General features: G+C 37.4%; 1 protein-coding gene across 1 annotated transcript in view; it reads left to right on the top strand.

Annotated features, from left to right (window-relative positions):
* The window catches only part of LOC126263690 (mitochondrial uncoupling protein 2-like), a 43,012-nt gene extending 24,245 nt beyond the window's left edge, over window positions 1–18,767 (top strand). The window contains exons 4-9 of the mRNA XM_049960816.1: window positions 662–789; window positions 1,121–1,230; window positions 1,954–2,166; window positions 11,204–11,344; window positions 11,458–11,599; window positions 15,641–18,767. Coding sequence (XP_049816773.1) covers window positions 662–789; window positions 1,121–1,230; window positions 1,954–2,166; window positions 11,204–11,344; window positions 11,458–11,599; window positions 15,641–15,752 — 846 coding nt within the window. The 3' untranslated portion in view covers window positions 15,753–18,767. The remainder of the gene's footprint in view (window positions 1–661; window positions 790–1,120; window positions 1,231–1,953; window positions 2,167–11,203; window positions 11,345–11,457; window positions 11,600–15,640) is intronic.
* Window positions 18,768–19,745: the final 978 nt, after the last annotated feature.

Genomic DNA, 19,745 nt, shown 5'->3' with positions numbered 1-19,745 from the left:
ACACAACCAGTATCTGTGCACTAAGGCCAGACAGTGGCTGTGTGTGTGTGTGTGTGTGTGTGTTTTTTTTTTCCGCTTGCACAAATGTTTCTGATTTTTCTACTTCTGAAGAAGGACTTTGTCCTAAACCTGAAATATTTCTAGCATTCTTTTTGATTATGCCTATCTGCAACTATGCCTCCTCTGTGTGGTGAACAGGAATCTATATTTTCCATATTGTTGTAGCTAGGTAAGTGTTGAAAAAAGAATTTATGTTTGTTGAAATAATGAAATTATTGTTAGCTTATATTAATAATACTGTTTTATTCTGCCCATTGTACCTGTATTTGTGAACCCCATATTTTCACTGTACTATAATTTGCATGTTAATCAGGTAACATACTCAGAACTATAGTGTGTAAAAAAAGGATGAATGACTGATTTCATGTAATATAATTTCAACCACTAAATCTGTAGCGTGTTGTCATCACTCATTTTGCTCATTATAATATCAAGTCAATAGATCACTATTGTTCATAATCCTAAATTCCTGTGTTTTATGAACTATATTTTAATAAAACTTATTCTGAAAGCTTGTGTAGTGGATGTAAAGACAATTGGTTACAACTGCTAATTAATGAATTTATCTTGAATTATTAGTAATGATTTTGTTTACTTTCAGATTCAGGGTGAAGGCCGTCCCCTTGTAGCCATGGAAAATGGCAGTGCACTTCTTGTCCGCACTGCAAATCTACGATATCATGGGCTAGTGGGAACAATAGGGACCATAGTTCGTGAGGAAGGTGCAAGGTACGTTATACTCCTAAACCCTCCCAACTGGCAAGTACATACTCAACTCGATTAGTTCTTTGAGTCAAATTATGAAGCCAGCGTCCTTAGGCTGACATTTGAGTACAGTTGATCCATATCATTGTCACACTAATCACATATGAGAGTAATAGTGATTTGGGTCACCAAGCCTCTGAATGTCACTTTGTGTAAACATTATAAAGAAAATAGCCTAAGAACATGGCTTTCTTTGTTATTGGGGTACAGTGTGTAGTTCAAGTAACTGCACCTATGCCAACCTGTGGGGGGTGGGTCTGGGTGGAACCAGGAATTGGATGAGCTTTTATTGCAGGAGTTTGTACAACGGGCTGTCAGCGGGTCTGCAGCGCCAGATGTGCTTTGCTTCTGTCCGTCTGGGACTCTACGATTCCGTCAAGAGCCTGTACCAGCAACTGCTAGATGGTACGCGGGCACCAGCTCGAGCAAAGATGATCAGAATGCAAGCATAAAGAGATAACCATAAATTATGTCATACTTGACCTGATCCTCCATATTCCTGATCAAGAAATGCATGAGTCCAGGTTTGGTTTATCCTAACTGTTAATATCTTTCCTGAAGTCCTTTATAAAGATGACATTATTTATGGAGAATCTCTGAACTTTATATAAACTCAAGAACTCAGATTTTTCTGTATAGTCTACTGGAAGAACTGTTGAAGAAGATTAGCTGTTATTAATTCAGTTAAATGATCAATAAAAAAGTAATCTGCTTGTCAAGACAATGTGCTTAACATTTTTTCTGATAGTGATGTGAAAGATAAATGTTGCTCTTCCAGTACAGTAGATTGTACTGAACTAATTTGTCTGTCGTTTGTTCATCATTACTAACAACATTCCCTTAAATCCTTATTCCTTACCACTATTTGGGAAATCCTCTGTCTCAACAGTAAGTTCAGTATCTACCATATAAACGTAATATTGACTTAAATCTGTTATTATTGTATTCTCAACATACTAAATCAGTTATTGTGTCAGTTTAAACTCAGTTAACTTTTCAATTTCACTGTGAAAAATTCTGTGTTGGTGATAAAATAGTTCCCTAGTATATTGTGGTTTACATTAGCAACTACAAATGCATACATTTCCTTGATAAACGCTATCTCAGACAGAAATATATTGTTTACAGGTAACTCTCGGGCTGGTGGGATGCACATTGGAACACGTGTTGCAGCTGGTATTACAACAGGTGGTCTTGCTGTACTTTTAGCACAGCCTACAGATGTTGTAAAAGTTCGGTTCCAAGCTCAGCAAAGAGGGAACACTGATGTACGATATAAGTCTACATTACAGGCTTATCAAAAGATAGCTACAGAGGAAGGAATGCGTGGTTTGTGGAGAGGTTAGTCAGACCATGATATAATTGTTGTTAGCTGACTTTCATTGTTGGTTATAAATGTTTATATTATTCAAGTAAAGTATTTCTATTATATTGTAATGTATTACAGATTAATGAATATTGTTTAAAATCCATTTTTGAAAGTAATCAATCTGAAAATATTTTTGATACTGTTATGTCAATACCATTCACCAAGTTCCAAAAACAGAAATGTGTAGAAAGACATAGTTGCTAGTTTACCAATTTCTTCATCATATCCAGTCTGTTAAGTCTCCCAGAGTTGATGTTGTAGGTGTAATTTCTTGTTGCTTATCCTCTGTCCTTTAACCTTACTAGTCACTTTTTATTTCAAGTCTTTTTTATGCCATAAAGAAGGAGCCCATAGACCAGTATGCTAGCAGTTTTCCTAATACATCTCTTTTGCATGTGTATGTTTCTGTCTGCTGCTGCTTGATGTGCTGATTTTCTCCGTTCGTATTATTAAATTATATTCTGGAATGTAATGATTGAAGAACATAGCTCTGTGATCCTACAATTTTTGATGCACTAATCACAAAATTATTGTACATCATATTGGTTTTCTAAAATCCCATACCACCTTATTTATTGTTCATAATTTCTTGTGATAATCTGTCATCTCTGCAGTGTCATATTCACATATGACTGTGTTGACTGTTTCTAAGAGTACCTTGTGCTCCCATTACAGCTGCAGTTTGGAACGGATTTTCTGCTCTGCGTATAGTGTATATTAATGTGAAACTTCATGACAGGTTAAAACAATTTGCTGCACCGAGACAGTTTTAATCAGTCAAGAAGTTCCATCCGTAGTTCATGTGATGATACTAGCATATTCCCATGCATGCAAATCATCATGGTGATGTTAATAAAAATGAAGAGAAACTGTAAAAAAATTAGTTCTTCTGTATTAATCTACTAAGTTTTGATAGATTCTCTGCCAGTTTCCTTTGAAAACATTTGTAGGCTGAGTCCTGAAAATTGTGTAAAGTTTGTGAGGTGTGAATAAAAATGTGATGAGTGGAAAGAAACACTTGTGAGTGCCTTATTTCTGTGTTAGCACTCTTTTATTCACATAAAGCAGTCTTGCCAGTGTACTATCTTTGCCTACTTTCCCTGATGCCTTTTTCTTCATTGTTGTCTCCCTGTGTTATCACAACCAGTGATTCCCACTCAGTGTAAGGTCTGAATGACCTGCCTCTGCTTTCCACCTTCCCTAAACAATCTCTCTTTCCTTCATGAAGAAGATACATGAAACTCCTGAAAGCTACTGTTAGTATTTTCTATTGTAATTGTTTCTTTTGGAAGCACTAAGAATTTCACCCCTTGTGGCCCTTACTTACCCTCTATTTTCAACAGCATCATATTTTCCACAAGATTTCGGGATTGCAGCCGGATCTCATCGACTTCTTTCCACAATATTTCGGCTGACAACCTTACAGCCATCTTCAGGCGAGTGTTTGACACTGGAGATTGCTAGTGCAAGTCGCTCTATATATACGTAAAAGTGCCGCTGGTGCGCATGCGCAAGTTACTGTAGCATGCGCGCCACCTGTCAGTTCCAAGGCCCTCTACAATATTAATGCATCTATGGAGCGCAAAAGAATGCGTGAAAAAAGTAAGTAAAACATACATGCAGATGTGTCCAAAACAATAAAATGCAAAATTTTAATATTAAAATTAAAATTACTTGTCGTTCGACATGTCAGAAGCCATAAAAAGTTTTCTTTTGGTTGAAATTAAAGAAATCATCGGGTCCCAGACCTTATTCAATAAAAAGCCGCCATCACGGTTAATGAGATTTTCCGCTAAACGTATTTCCACGGATTCCTTCACAACTGAACCCCAGAAAGATCTCGATGGGGTCAAGATTTTCGTGGCCGAATAATCCATAGTATGTCCTGTGGAAATACAATGTTCGGCTATGGCCGCCTTACTGGGCTATAAAAGGCGAGGCGAGTGTGGCGCTCATGTTCAATGCAGCGGTCGTGTACTGTGCGTGTGGTCTGACCAATGTAGGCTTTCCCACAGTCGCAAGGTATTTTATAAATTCCAGCCTTCCGTAATCCCAGATCATCCTTGGCTGAGCCCATAAGAGCATGAGTCTTTGTAGGTGGCCGGAAGATGCTTTCACACGATGTTTCTTTAAAATTCAGCCTACTTTCGATGAAATGTTCCCGACATATGGGAGAAATGCTCTGGACTTAAACACCTCCTTTTCCTCTTGATCTTGTGGGTGGTCACGTTTTTTCCTCCTTAAAGCAGTACTGACCTGATGTGCAGAATATCCATTATGTTGAAATACAGATTTCAAGTGCTCTAATTCATCTGCAAGTCTATCTTTATCAGACACAATATGTGCCCTATGCACCAACATTCGAAGGACGCCCATAGTTTGTGACTGGTGATGACAGCTTGACGCCTGCAGGTACAGGTCCGTATGCATGGGTTTTTGATAGACAGAATGCCCCAATGACCCATCCACCCTGCGTTTAACCATGACGCCCAGAAATGGTGGTCAACCATCCTTTTCAACTTCCATCGTAAACTGAATGTTTGTGTGGATGGAATTCAGATGTTGTAAAAACCGAGAAAGCTCTTCTTCACCGTGAGGCCACACTACAAAGGTACCGTCCACGTACCGCCAGAAGACATTTGGTTTCAACATCGCCGAATCGAGAGCCCTCTCCTCAAAGTCTCCCATATAAAAGTTTGCTACCAGAGGGGACAGAGGACTACCCATGGCAACACCGTCAAGTTGCTCAAAATATTCATTATTAAATAGAAAGTAAGTAGAGGACAGGGCATGGTGAAACAGCGCCGTTATATCTGCCGTAAACTTACTGCCGATAAGTGACAATGAATCCAAAAGAGGGACCCTCGTGAAGAGTAAAACGACATCGAAACTTACTAACAAGTCCGAATCCTTCAGCTGTAGTGTTCTCAGTCTGTTGATAAAGTCCGCAGAGTTGCGGATGTCGTTTCACTCTTCACGAGGGTCCCTCTTTTGGATTCATTGTCACTTATCAGCAATAAGTTTACGGCAGATATAACAGCGCTGTTTCACCATGCCCTGTCCTCTACTTACTTTCTATTTAATAATGAATATTTTGAGCAACTTGATGGTGTTGCCATGGGTAGTCCTCTGTCCCCTCTGGTAGCAAACTTCTATATGGAAGACTTTGAGGAGAGGGCTCTCGATTCGGCGATGTTGAAACCAAATGTCTTCTGGCGGTACGTGGACGATACCTTTGTAGTGTGGCCTCACGGTGAAGAAGAGCTTTCTCGGTTTTTACAACATCTGAATTCCATCCACACAAACATTCAGTTTACAATGGAAGTTGAAAAGGATGGTTGCCTACCATTTCTGGACGTCATGGTTAAACGCAGAGTGGATGGGTCATTGGGGCATTCTGTCTATCAAAAACCCACGCATACGGACCTGTACCTGCAGGCGTCAAGCTGTCATCACCAGTCACAAACTATGGGCGTCCTTCAAACGTTGGTGCATAGGGCACATGTCGTGTCTGATAAAGACAGCCTTGCAGATGAATTAGAGCACTTGAAATCTGTATTTCAACGTAATGGATATTCTGCACATCAGATCAGTACTGCTTTAAGGAGGAAAAAATGTGACCACCCACAAGATCAAGAGGAAAAGGAGGTGTTTAAGTCCAGAGCATTTCTCCCATATGTCGGGAACATTTCATCGAAAGTAGGCAAAATTTTAAAGAAACATCGTGTGAAAGCAATCTTCCGGCCACCTACAAAGACTCATGCTCTTATGGGCTCAGCCAAGGATGATCTGGGATTACGGAAGGCTGGAATTTATAAAATACCATGCGACTGTGGGAAAGCCTACATTGGTCAGACAACATGCACAGTACACGACCACTGCGTTGAACATGAGCGCCACACTCGCCTTTTACAGCCCAGTAAGTCGGCCATAGCCGAACATTGTATTTCCACAGGACATACTATGGATTATTCGGCCACGAAAATCTTGACCCCATCGAGATCTTTCTGGGATTCAGTTGTGAAGGAATCCGTGGAAATACGTTTAGCGGAAAATCTCATTAACCGTGATGGCAGCTTTTTATTGAATAAGACCTGGGACCCGTTGGTTTATTTAATTTCAACCAAAAGATAACTTTTTATGGCTTCTGACATGTCGAGCGACAAGTAATTTTAATTTTAATATTGAAATTTTGCATTTTATTGTTTTGGACACAACTGCGTGTATGTTTTACTTACTTTTTTCACGCATTCTTTTGCGCTCCATAGATGCATTAATATTGTAGAGGGCCTTGGAACCGACAGGTGGCGTGCATGCTACGGTAACTTGCGCACGCGCGCCAGCGGCACTTTTACGTATAAATAGAGCAACTTGCACTAGCAATCTCCAGTGTCAAACACTCGCCTGAAGGTAGCTGTAAGGTTTTCAGCCGAAATATCGTGGAAAGAAGTCGATGAGATCCGGCTGCAATCCCGAAATCTTGTGGAATATTCGATACGCCGGGAAAATTTCAAGAGTCACAGCATCATATTTGTTTACTTTCCTTATTTTAACTCTACTATACCTTATTTTGGGACAACTTTGTTCATTCATAACAGATGTTTTCACTCTAATGTAAGGCCCTGTTCAATAATCATGGATTTCTGTTTCTGTACACCCTCCATCTCAGAATTTGTGGTTACTAATATGGAATCCTTCAAAAGGAACTGCAGTAATGATCTGGTGAACATTAGAGAGGAAAATAGTTTGCATTTGAATAATACTTCACTTACCGCTGTGTAGGAAAGTGTACTCGATTATTCGAGATGTGTTTTCACTGGCATTCTAGTAGAATTAAAAGTAAGTGAGCAATAAATCCCATGTTTTCAAATCTGAGGTGAGAATTTTATGCAAGACTCTTCCCTGTAATAAATTCTTTTTATTCTGTACAACAGTTTAGACTAGTTTAGAGCATTCCACTGAAACAAGCAAATAAGCCTAATAAACATAGGTTGGGAAACCAATATATTATGACTGAGTATGTGGACACCTTATAACAGAGTATCCATGGATCCAAACTGCAGATATGCAGTTGAGGATGAACACGTTAAAACTAGTATTCCACATGGCCACCGTTCATGCGAAGGTATGTTTCAGTATGTCACCTCATTGATGCTCATACACGTTTAGAAATCCCAGCCATGTTCTGAGAACACTGACAACCATCCACAATGCATCCCCAGAATTCATCAACACTATCAACAGTAAGTTCAGTATCTCTCATATAAAGATAATATTGTCACAGAAGAAGCTGAGTAGCACCGTGGTATAATGGTTACGATACTAAACAGGTACATTGAGGGTCGTGAGTTCAAAACTCACCTGGACTGTACAGTTTTAATTTCTAAATCTGGTTCAAGTACATTCTAGAAGTAGCCACAAATTGACAGGATCATTCTACTGGAATGTTCTGTAGCTGTGTATATACTGTATGTGTTCTGGCCGGAGGCAGTTCGCTCTGCGCTCTTGTATGTGCAAGTGCTGAATAAACCTTCGTTAAGTAGTGAAGTTAGTGTCTGTCATTCCTTTAATTACACCTTCTTGTACGTGACATTATTCTTGGTGCCGAAACCCGGGAGGATGTCTCATGTGGTGTCACACAGTTGCTGTCATCGTAATGTCCTCTTCTTCTTCTGTCTCCGATAGATTGCGATTTATTGAATATCGCTCAAACTCGGATTCTCGCCACGTAAACGGCGGCTCTGTCGTGGCCTGATGGGAGCCACTGTGTTGTCGATAATGTGCGCTATCACAAGCCCCAATACCCAGCGCCTCCACCAGAATAATGTCACAGCTACAGAACATTCCAGTGCAATGATCCTGTCAATCTGTGGATACTTCTAGAATTTACTCAAACTGGATATAGAAATTAAAATTGTACAGTCCAGGTGAGTTTTGAACTCACGACCCTCGATGCAACAGTTTAGTATCATAACCACTATACCACGGTGCTACTCAGCTTCTTCTGCGACACTATTAAGTGAAATCTGTCATAATTGTATTCTTCAAAGCAAGCAGGGAAATTTTCAACTCTGAGACTTGTAAGCCCATTTGTCACAGCCCGTTTGATGTCTGAAATATCTTAATGAAGCTTTCATTTCAGTCACATTTTCACTCCCAGACACAAGAAAGTCACAAGGCGATAGGTAGGGCAAATAAGGTGGATGTATGGCCAGATACTCGGTAACAGATAAAGCAGTATGGGGTCTTGCACTGTCATGCAATAAGAACCAGTCCTGAGAAAACAGGGTGCCGACGTCAAATTGCTTTCCACAAACATTTTAAGACATTGATGTGAAGAGTTTAGTTTCCCGTTTGACCTGGAGGAACATAATCAGGATGAACTAATCCTTGACTATCAAAGAATGCATAGTTTAGCAGAAATTCTTCAGTGTGTGAGAAATGAGTTGTGCATTTAGTTTCCATTTTCCTAAATCTTTGTGTAAAATCTTATGATGCACATCACAATTCAAATTAAGTTCTTCTGATATTGCACACACAGTTACACAGTGGTCTTCTTGAAATAACCGCCTTACATGCTCCATGTTTGCATTGATATATGCTGTAGACCTGAGACCAGTTCTCGGATCAGCTCGCACTGAATCTCTGCCTTTACAAAACTTTTTGTACCACTCAAAAAGACGACTTCTTGGAAGTGCCTTGCCTGCATATGCTTGCTTAATTATTGTCCACACTTCATTAGATGTTTTCCTGTGCTTAATGCAGAACTCTGTGTTCTCTCTTTGCTCACAATCAGCATCCACTGTGTCACTGTAACTGATACGCCGAGAACCCAGTGTGTGGTTATGCACAGCCCTGCCACCTAGTGAAATTGTGCAGAAACATGGCCAGATAATTTTGAGGCCGCACATATACCAGGTAACATAAAAACATTTGTTCCTTTTTAGTATTGAAAACTCATAAATAAAAAAAAATGTGTCCTGGAACTTTTATGACAAAGGGAGTATGTGACCCTATCACCTGATCACCAACATCACCTGCCCGAGTGTTAATGGACCTTTTCAGCGGTAGCATATGGGTTCTGATAAGCCCAAATGGGTGTGTTGTAGATATTCATAACACCGTCTGAGGTAAAGCATGCTTTGTGCGTAAATAGCACGTGCACAAGGAACTGTGGGATCATTCCAAAATTGTGTAAGGACCCATTGGTAGAAGACAACCCAGACTGGAAAGTCAGGTGTGGGCAGAGCTTACACACTTTGTACATGACATGGGTACAACCATCTCAATTGTATATGGTGGAGGGAGAGATGTGTTCTGCTGCAGCAATCCTTCTGGTATTTGTGCCCAGTATTTCATCTGTTTCTAATATATGCTCCTCCATTTGTGGTGATGACACTGTTCTTGGTCTACGTGCATTTTACACGTTGAGTTTAAATGAACCAGTCTCATGCAGCCCCTGATGGGACTTAGTGGATGTTCTGGTATCTGGCTGTCTTCATTGAGAATACACTTCATGGTACAATCATGCTGCCTCCTGTGCATTGCCACCGAGCGAGGTGGCGCAGTGGTTAGCACACTGGACTCGCATTCGGGAGGACGACGGTTCAATCCCGTCTCCGGCCATCCTGATTTAGGTTTTCCGTGATTTCCCTAAATCGTTTCAGGCAAATGCCGGGATGGTTCCTGTGAAAGGGCACGGCCGATTTCCTTCCCAATCCTTCCCTAACCCGAGCTTGCGCTCCGTCTCTAATGACCTCGTTGTCGACGGGACGTTAAACACTAACCACCACCACCACCTCCTGTGCATTGCCATTAGCAGCACATCCATACATGAAGTGTATGTCAGACATTTCTTCACCTGAAAAGTGTGTAAAGCCATGACAACCATTTCAAATGCTACACATGTACATTGTGTTTGCTGTTCACTATGGAAACTGGTACCTGGAACATAAGGCTATGTTTATGCTCCACCTTGCTACCTGCATACCACCAGCATAGCCCGAAACTTGAGCTGTGACTGGTTACTTTATGGTCACTGTTCACTTCACACTAATGAAAGTAACATACTCAACTAACTGACAGTGACATGTCACCAGTGAAGCTGAAGCATAAAAATAGCCTTAAGACATTAACAGTGCTGCAACGTAGGCATGACTACAGTTTTGCATAGATGTTATCAGGAAAACTATTGGTTTTTGAACCTATGTTAATTAAAATTATTTGCTTGTTTCATTGTCATTGACTAATTCCTTTCATTTCTACCAATAACAAGCAAGGATCCCGTATTTATAGACACACACATCTAATGTCTCTTGCCCATGTATGGCTTGTAATCAGCATCCTGTAAAACACACATATAATGACAAATTTTCTGATAGTAAATCTTTCACATATTTCCTTGGAACATAACAAAATAATGTAATAAATAATATCACTCTTAAAGTGGCTCAGCTGACTGAGAAGGACTATAGTTTTGTTGCTTCGTATTAATAACAACAAATACCAAACATTAAAGCACATTGTAACCCTTCATGTCCTTCACTGATCATTCCAGATGTTGAAACTGTTGGTAGAAACTGTTTACACAGTCTGTGAACAAGAGGAAAGTAACAGTTAATCTTCGGACCATGTCTGTCTGCCAGACCTCTTTCCATTCTGTCAGTGGTCCTCTAATACAGTGCATTCAGTAAATGATGCCTCTGCACCATTCCTTGTTGTTGGTCAAATTTATGCAAATCAAAATATTTTATTTTGGATCATCAAAATTGTATAACTGATAAAACGGAATGATAGAACATCTCCAATTTAATTCTGAATATTCTGTATTGCAACCCCTCTACCTAATGAATTTTACAGCTGACGTTTTTTTCCTTGCAAGGATTTTCATCTCCAGTCAGTGTTCCACAATATTGTGTGATTATTATGACAAAATACACAACAGCAAATTATTGATGCTATTAGTATTTACAGATATATTTTTTTAAACTGTGTGCTTTGGCTTCACAGGAACATTCCCAAATGTGAGTCGCAATGCAATAGTGAATGTCTCCGAGATTGTCTGCTATGATCTAGTCAAGGACACCTTTATTATGTATAACATAATGTCAGACTCACTGCCATGTCATTTTGTATCAGCAGTGATTGCAGGTAAGTGCCTTAAAAAATTAATTTTCTGAATGAAATATTTATTGAGCACAGTCCCAATACAAAAGTAATATAGTGCAAAGAATTGTTTTTTATAGCCACAATTATCTTTTCAGGTTTTTGTACAACAGTGGCTGCATCCCCAGTAGATGTAGTGAAAACACGCTACATGAATTCTGCTCCAGGAGAGTATAAAGGAGCTGTTGATTGTGCTGTGCGTATGCTGTCCCAAGAAGGGCCTGCAGCATTTTACAAAGGGTACGTGTTCCTCTCATAATTCTATAATGGTGAAAATAAACCTGTTTCACATCTTGTGCTAAAATAATATGAAACTACTGATCAGTTGTGTTATTAGATAAATGTTAACACTTCAAGGCTCTTGGAAACTGTCTTAATTTTTTAAAGTATACTTTCTTCATCAGGTTGTAACATAGCTAGCCTGATCCATCAGTATACTTGTAGCACTCATTTCATAACTTAATCTCTACTAATACAACTATATTTTTGTCACAAGCATATAACAACTTGAAAATTCTGTAAGCAAATGAGCACATAATTTCTTGAATTTAGAATGATCGATTGGTTTTTTATTTATTTATTTATTTATTTATTTTTTAATGAATGTTGTAACCAGTTTGGTCTATGGTAACAGTATAAGATATGTGTGGAAGTGTTAAATTTTGGTACGTGGTATTCAAGATTGGAGAAGTAATGGTCTTAGTAAAAATTCAATTTGAGAAATAATTTTAGTAAGTCTTCAGTTTTAGACTACACTGATCACTAATTTTGTGAAGTACCTTCCATTAAGGATTTAAGCTAATTGTCATGTCATGTGTAATAGTTTATACCCTGTATAAAATTTATTATTTTATAGATATTTAGTATGCCATAAGTATTTTATATTTTTTGCAAATATTATTGTGTTCCATTGAGATTGGCAACTTAAACAGCATGGGTAGACTGGAAGGAGTATTAAGAACCATGTGAAAGGTGCAACATGAACTAATGAATGTCCAGACTTTTATGAGAAGTTACAAGTGGTAATATGGGTTTGTTTCCATTGTGGATTCAAAGGATCAGTCAATTACTTTCATCTGCAAGGAGGATTTAGCTAAAAATGAATATACAAGATTATTGCTTTATACATGCCTAGTTAACAAAGACATAATTTTAGAAAAAATATATGAATATTGACAGACAACAAACTGTAAGCGAAGGTGGAAGTTAGATTATTGGGTTTGTGAAATTCCTTCACCAAGATAATTGTATAAATTGGAATAGATTGCTACCCAGCATATAGAGAAGGTGATGAGCAGTAGCAGGCAAGCAGGATTAAGCATTAAGCTGGACAAAATCCTTATTGAGACGATGAAAAACACACACACAGACTGTGTATTATTAAGACACATACCAAGATAGTTTTTCTGAAAAGGACAGAGTTGATTTCCTTATCTATTTTTCCAACACCTGAGCTTGTGGTCTATCTCAAGCGACTATGTCATTCGTGGCATGATAAACCATAATCTTCCTCTTTTATACATGAGTAAACATGGACATTTATTAGTATGCAAAGAGCCTCATGTGGATCTAATTGTGAATAACATTGTTGAGGAAAAGATAAGACAGAGAATAGTTTAGCAATATGATATTCGACTCTGCAATGTATCTCCAATGAACAGATCATTCCAATCTGTCAACAAAATCAGTCTCTCACATGATGCAAAAAGTGTGCTGAAATGAATTGTATGCAGGATGAGAATGTATATTGGGTCCCTTATTTTGACAAGCAGTCACTCATAATGTGAGCTGTCCACGTTTATCTCATAAGCCAAGAAAAAACTTAAGCTTGACCGCTTTCTTCTACAGGTTTTGAATTTCCCACTTGTTACAACACTCTGTGGATAACCAGTTAAAAGAAATTCAAATGTTCCGCATTGCATCTCTCTAATTATTTAGTAACACTAATCATTTCTTGTGACTGTTCATGATTAGGCTGAAGAGAGAGAATTTGCTATATGGCAATGCGGTTTTGGAGAGGCATTTTAATGAGGCTAAGTAGTGCAATATGATTACATTGAGTTAGTGTGCTGAAAAGTGCACATCACGGCATATTTGAATGCCAGTATTGAAGATGATTACAATCTATATAACATGGTAGAGCAACGTCATTGAAAAATAACTGTGGACAAAACCGTGGCAGAGGCAAATTTTCTCAAAGGACTGTATAGCCAGTATCACAAAATGGATGTCAGAACTTAATCAGTTGAATGAGCAAATGTTCCAATGATCACTGCCTAATGCAACCTGCACAAATTGAACATATTTTTCTGAAGGCCTGTACAAACATGTATTAGTCACTAAGACCATGTCAGCATATTGATGCAAATGGTAACAATGTTGCAACTTAATCAACAATAATCTGAAAATAATAATGTTATATAATGAATCACCCAGAAAGATCTTTCCAGAAAATTAGGGTTTGCCTTGTTTCACAGATGCCAAAACAAACCATTGCATTTGAATATCTACTCTTAACACATGCAGTGAGGTAGCTTTGTGGTGGGGATACAATTTCGTGATATTGCATTTATTCTGTTGCCACTCTTTAAAGACAGATTACAGCCAAGGATTATTAGGGGAGCTTTTGGTGAGCAAGTGGAGTGAATGCTTCTGGTGTTCTCAAACAAGGGCACCATCTTCCAAGATATCAATGTATCTTTTCATATTTGTCAGCAAGGTTTTATGAAGATGCTTGTGAATTGCAGTACTCTCTCTGTAATTTGATCAGTTTTTGTGAAGAAAATAGATTTGTAAATACATTTTCTTTCATGATGGCTGATGGTATTATGTGCTACATTCCACACAATCAGTATAAAATTTCTATGCAAACATTTTCTAAATTTTAGTATCCATTTCATTTTATAGAAAGTAATATGATTTCCATTTAGTAACTTGTAAAGTGTCTTCTGCAGAAAGACTTAATAATGGGTCAAAACTCTTTCCATCACTGATACATAATCTGTTTCTTTCTTTCTTTCTTTTTTTCTGGTTTGTGAGGTGCATAAATCACCATTTTTTCTGTCACCATTCTGAATATGTGTAACCAAGACAACTTTGCTCTTCCCAAACAGCCCATCATATATTAATAATAGAATTTCTGCAGGTTTTATGGTAATATTTGCAAAATTTTATATTTTATGAACAGGAACAAAGGACATCCTATTTGGAATCCACCACTTGTTGATGCCAAATCACCAAACTTGTGTAAGAATCGAAACTTCCTGGCAGATTAAAACTGTGTGCCCGACCAAGACTCGAACTCGGGACCTTTGCCTTTCGCGGGCAAGTGCTCTACCATCTGAGCTACCGAAGCACGACTCACGCCCGGTACTCACAGCTTTACTTCCGCCAGTACCTCGTCTCCTACCTTCCAAACTTTACAGAAGCTCTCCCGCGAACCTTGCAGAACTAGCACTCCTGAAAGAAAGGATATTGCGGAGACATGGCTTAGCCACAGCCTGGGGGACGTTTCCAGAATGAGATTTTCACTCTGCAGCGGAGTGTGCGCTGATATGAAACTTCCTGGCAGATTAAAACTGTGTGCCCGACCGAGACTCGAACTCGGGACCTTTGCCTTTCGCGGGCAAGTGCTCTACCATCTGAGCTACTGAAGCACGACTCACGCCCGGTACTCACAGCTTTACTTCCACCAGTACCTCGTCTCCTACCTTCCAAACTTTACAGAAGCTCTCCCGCGAAAGGCAAAGGTCCCGAGTTCGAGTCTCGGTCGGGCACACAGTTTTAATCTGCCAGGAAGTTTCATATCAGCGCACACTCCGCTGCAGAGTGAAAATCTCATTCTGGAAACGTCCCCCAGGCTGTGGCTAAGCCATGTCTCCGCAATATCCTTTCTTTCAGGAGTGCTAGTTCTGCAAGGTTCGCGGGAGAGCTTCTGTAAAGTTTGGAAGGTAGGAGACGAGGTACTGGCGGAAGTAAAGCTGTGAGTACTGGGCGTGAGTCGTGCTTCGGTAGCTCAGATGGTAGAGCACTTGCCCGCGAAAGGCAAAGGTCCCGAGTTCGAGTGTCGGTCGGGCACACAGTTTTAATCTGCCAGGAAGTTTCATATCAGCACACACTCCGCTGCAGAGTGAAAATCTCATTCTTGTGTAAGAATATTATGTTTTGCAAAGAGGCATACTCATCTAAACTTCTGGTGAATTGAAAGAAACATAAATTGTCTTTAGGAAATAATAAATTTATAATCTGTTGTTATTTTCTCATGATGATATTTTATTTCAGATTTATGCCATCCTTTTGTCGTCTGGTAAGCTGGAATATAGTATTGTGGATTACGTATGAACAAATGAAGAAGATGGTGCTCAGCGCTCATCATCTTGATAAGGATGACTAATTTCAGAAGACTTACATCAAAATTTTCTTTTCTCATAGAAAAATGTTAACAATTACGTTAGAATTTATTAAATGCAGTATTTATTACTGAGGTAGTATTGTGTATTCTGTGTACTAGGTGTCTGGTATATTAATTTTTCAACTCTACTATTGCAATCATTTTTCCAGCAACTAATCGATACTGTACCATATTGCACAGAAACTAAATTAAGCAGCAGGTTTTATTGCATGATAATGTAAGTGAGAAATTCATTTTAGAGTGTCTGTATTGTTTGTAGGTATATTATGAAGCACTTTTTGTTAGGAATATGGAGATATCAGCTTACAAAATTTTGCATGTATTAAAATTAGAAGACGTTATATTGCATTAATCAAATTTCATAAGTACAGTGCAAGCCATAGCAAATGTTCTTGAAAATAATTTGAAATTGCAGTGGTGGCTTCTGCTTACACCATTTTCTGATTATCATTGATCAAAAATGCTAAAAAATGTTTCATTCATTGCTTGATTAGCTCATTGTACAAGCAGTACTGATTGACAGAGATGCTGGTAAAATTATTGTGATTTAATATTATTTAGTAGAGTGACTGTTCTCTGAAATTTTAGTTGAAGAAGGGCTTTTTAGATAGTGTTCTTTCACAGATTTGTGCTTATTATTTGTATATCATATTTATTATATATTTTATGTAATTAAAAATTTTTTATTGAGTTATTCACTTCTTTATAAGAACAAGACTAAGTTTACATCTGCACAAGTCAAATATCAACAGCATAAAAAATATTTTGTGCTAGTTATATTAGTTTTTGCTCTGCTGTCATAGGTCCAGGTGTATCACAAGTCAGCATTTTGTAATTTTCCATTACTACTTACGAAATTAAAGAATAGTGTATTTGTAAACTAATAACATTGAAGACTGCTGTGTATTCATTCTGTTACATTTCACGAAACAAAGGCATTGAAAAGCATAAATGTGTTCAGCATTCATAGTTATCTTTTTTTCCTTTAACATGGCTGAACGAAGTGAGAAACACAATTTGTGGCAACTTTTAGTACTGCACAGTTACAAGCATCACCGTTGATATTGATAATGGCTGTGTAAGTAACCTGATTGTTTAATACTGTCATTATTTTAAAATAATAGCGTCATCTTAGAGGACATCTGGTGCAGCTTAACATGTAGAATCAAAATTGGGAATTAATTGTTCTCATTGGCTTTGATTCTAAGAATGAGAAGCAGTCATCTATCTCCTTCAAAATGCATAATGCCTATTTTGCAACTGATGAACTACATAATTATATTGATACAGTGGTTAACAACAGCCAAAACAATGAGAATAAATATTGAAAAGAAGTATATTTTTGGATACCGTTTTGTCCATTCATTTACAAATGAAACTATGGGCCAACAATTAGTTCATTTACTCTAGATTCTCCGTTCATTGAATGCAGTTGTTTATATATAGTTTTTTATATAGTGATTAAAATCAAATGAAATACGTCCTTGGATACAGCAAGTGGATTACACAAGTCCAATTTTCAAACATCATTGAGATTATTCCGATGTTTGTAAGTACATATACTTCTGTTGTCTTATGGTCTTGATTGCTAGAACAGAAAAAAGCAGAAGGAATTTTATTCTTAAACTATGTTTTGAAAGTTACTTGCTGCTGACAAATAAAAGGAAACCTAACGCACAAACTATTCATCACACATACAATACACAACCATATCTGCTGACAGCAGAGCAGTTTTGAAAAGAACCATGACTATAGAACATGCCATAACACTTTTATTGTATTAAATAGCTTAATAATTTAAGGCATTCACCCTTTCATGGATGCTGACGGTATATCTAAAAAGCCCTAACCTATAAATTATATTCTTGAGCTTAGAAATCCAGCTGGAAAGTCACACAACAAATGTAGATCTGGCATAAGGAGAAGTTGAGGTGCCAATTGTATATATTTTTAGATACTATTTATCAAATACTGTGATCTTAATAACTAGTTTAGCACTGTATTAAAGCAGCTGTATCTAAATGTGTGAATTATAGGTATAACATCTGTTTTTATCAATTTTTTTGTATATAAATATTTGTAATTTGTTTGTTCCATTAGTGAACTGGCTCAGTATGTTTTTTTTCTGTTATTAGTGAATTGTGAATAAACTTATTTTTATATTTTCAAAGGTCTCTTTTTCATCAATTTCAAATATTTTTGTAAGTCATTTTCAACAAACATGTCCATTGCATTACTACACATTTGTAAACAAAAAAGGCTAAAGAATTCTGTTTCATATGTAATTTTTCAGTACTGAAGTAAGCAACTGCTGTTTCACAGACTTTCTACTGTTTGAAGCTGCTTAAAAACATTCTTGCACTTTTTTAGGATCAGAAAAATACCATAGTTACCCAATTGCAAATTTGCTTTCAGAATTGCTTTTGTAAATGTGCTTAAATGTGCCAAGTGATGAGATATATTTGTAGTTTATAAGTATAGCTTCTGTCTTGTAATGTGTACACTGTAAACATTCTGTTCCTTTGTGGTGCCTGTTTTGAAATGAGAAGCTGCAGTATGCACTGAAATTCATCATGCATTTTTTTAAGGTTTTGCTCATTTTTCTTAGCAGCTATGTTCTTTGAAATTGATTGCATCACAAATGAAATGCAACTCAGAGCATATCGAGTGATCAGAAAAAAATGAGAATTCATGTCATTTTACACAAATTGAACATAATCATTCCAGGCTTTTTGAAATGCATGTTATTTTTATCTGTAATTTATTGGAAAACATGGGAAATTTTTTAAAAGTAGTTCTTCCTATCAATGTGTTTATTGTAAACTGTGTTCCGCCAGTGGTTCTGGTTCAGTAGAAATATTTGGTCAAAAAATGTGGATATTTAAAAAAAGAATACACTAGAATTGAATGTTAACATATTAGCTGCAGAATGCTGAAAGAACTGTAATTACTGAAATTTAGTGCTGTACTAAAGAAATTAATAAATGTGGATGATTAGTGCTGGTCTTTATTTATCATGGCCTTGCCACATACATGGTACCAAATTGTAAAATCTATAAAAATAGTTTGACAGTGATCCGCAATGCTCAGGCAATTAATGCAATAAAGTAGATATATTTTTGTACAGGTCACTATAAGAAACTATTCATAAAGTAACAAATATTGGAATAGAAATTATTGTGAAAATTACGACGACTCGTGACGTGGTTTACAAGTTTGTACTGTTTTAAAATTATAATAAAAGTGAGAGAAATGATATATGTAATGTGGTTACACTTTGTTGCTGCTTTCATTAGAAAAATTCATTAAATACGTGTGTAATTTATCATATGACTAGGTCAATTTACTCGTATGACTGACATATAGGTGATTTTTTTATTTCTTTATTTTTTTAATATCAAACAATGAATGGACAAGGATAGAGAATTTATCTGAATACTTATAAGACATTTAAAAACTGGGAAAGAGGATCTGATCAAATGAACTGGAAATCCATGTTACACATAGGCCTCTACATGAGAAGCTATTATATCTGAAGTGTACTGCACAGAATGTTGGCATACAGCTATATGCTAATATAGATCAGTGAAGTGTGACTGAAGAGGTAAAATAAGAATTCAGTTTCTTTTCCATGTTATTTAACTTACAGTATAAATTTAATCTGTAGAAAGAGACTTGTTCCCAATAATGTTTCAGGCCACGATGTAACACCTATAGACAAGTTTTTTGTAAACCCAAAATACCTTCAATGATTTAGATGTAAAAGCAGTAGTAAATAGCTTGCCTGATGATGATGGTCAAAGGTTGTGTAAGATTACTGACCTTAACTACCCTTAAGATTGTTTCGATTTCTTATCTAGTAGAAAGAACTTAGAGGTGTTTAAACAATAGGAAGTCCAGTGGCGGGAGAGAGTGGTCACTTGTGCATGAGGTGTCCCTACTTGTGTGAATGTGTGTTTCTTTTCTGAAGAAGGC

Source organism: Schistocerca nitens, chromosome 6 (genome assembly GCF_023898315.1).
Source record: "Schistocerca nitens isolate TAMUIC-IGC-003100 chromosome 6, iqSchNite1.1, whole genome shotgun sequence".
NCBI lineage: Eukaryota > Metazoa > Arthropoda > Insecta > Orthoptera > Acrididae > Schistocerca > Schistocerca nitens.
This window is presented reverse-complemented; position numbering and strand designations above follow the sequence as displayed.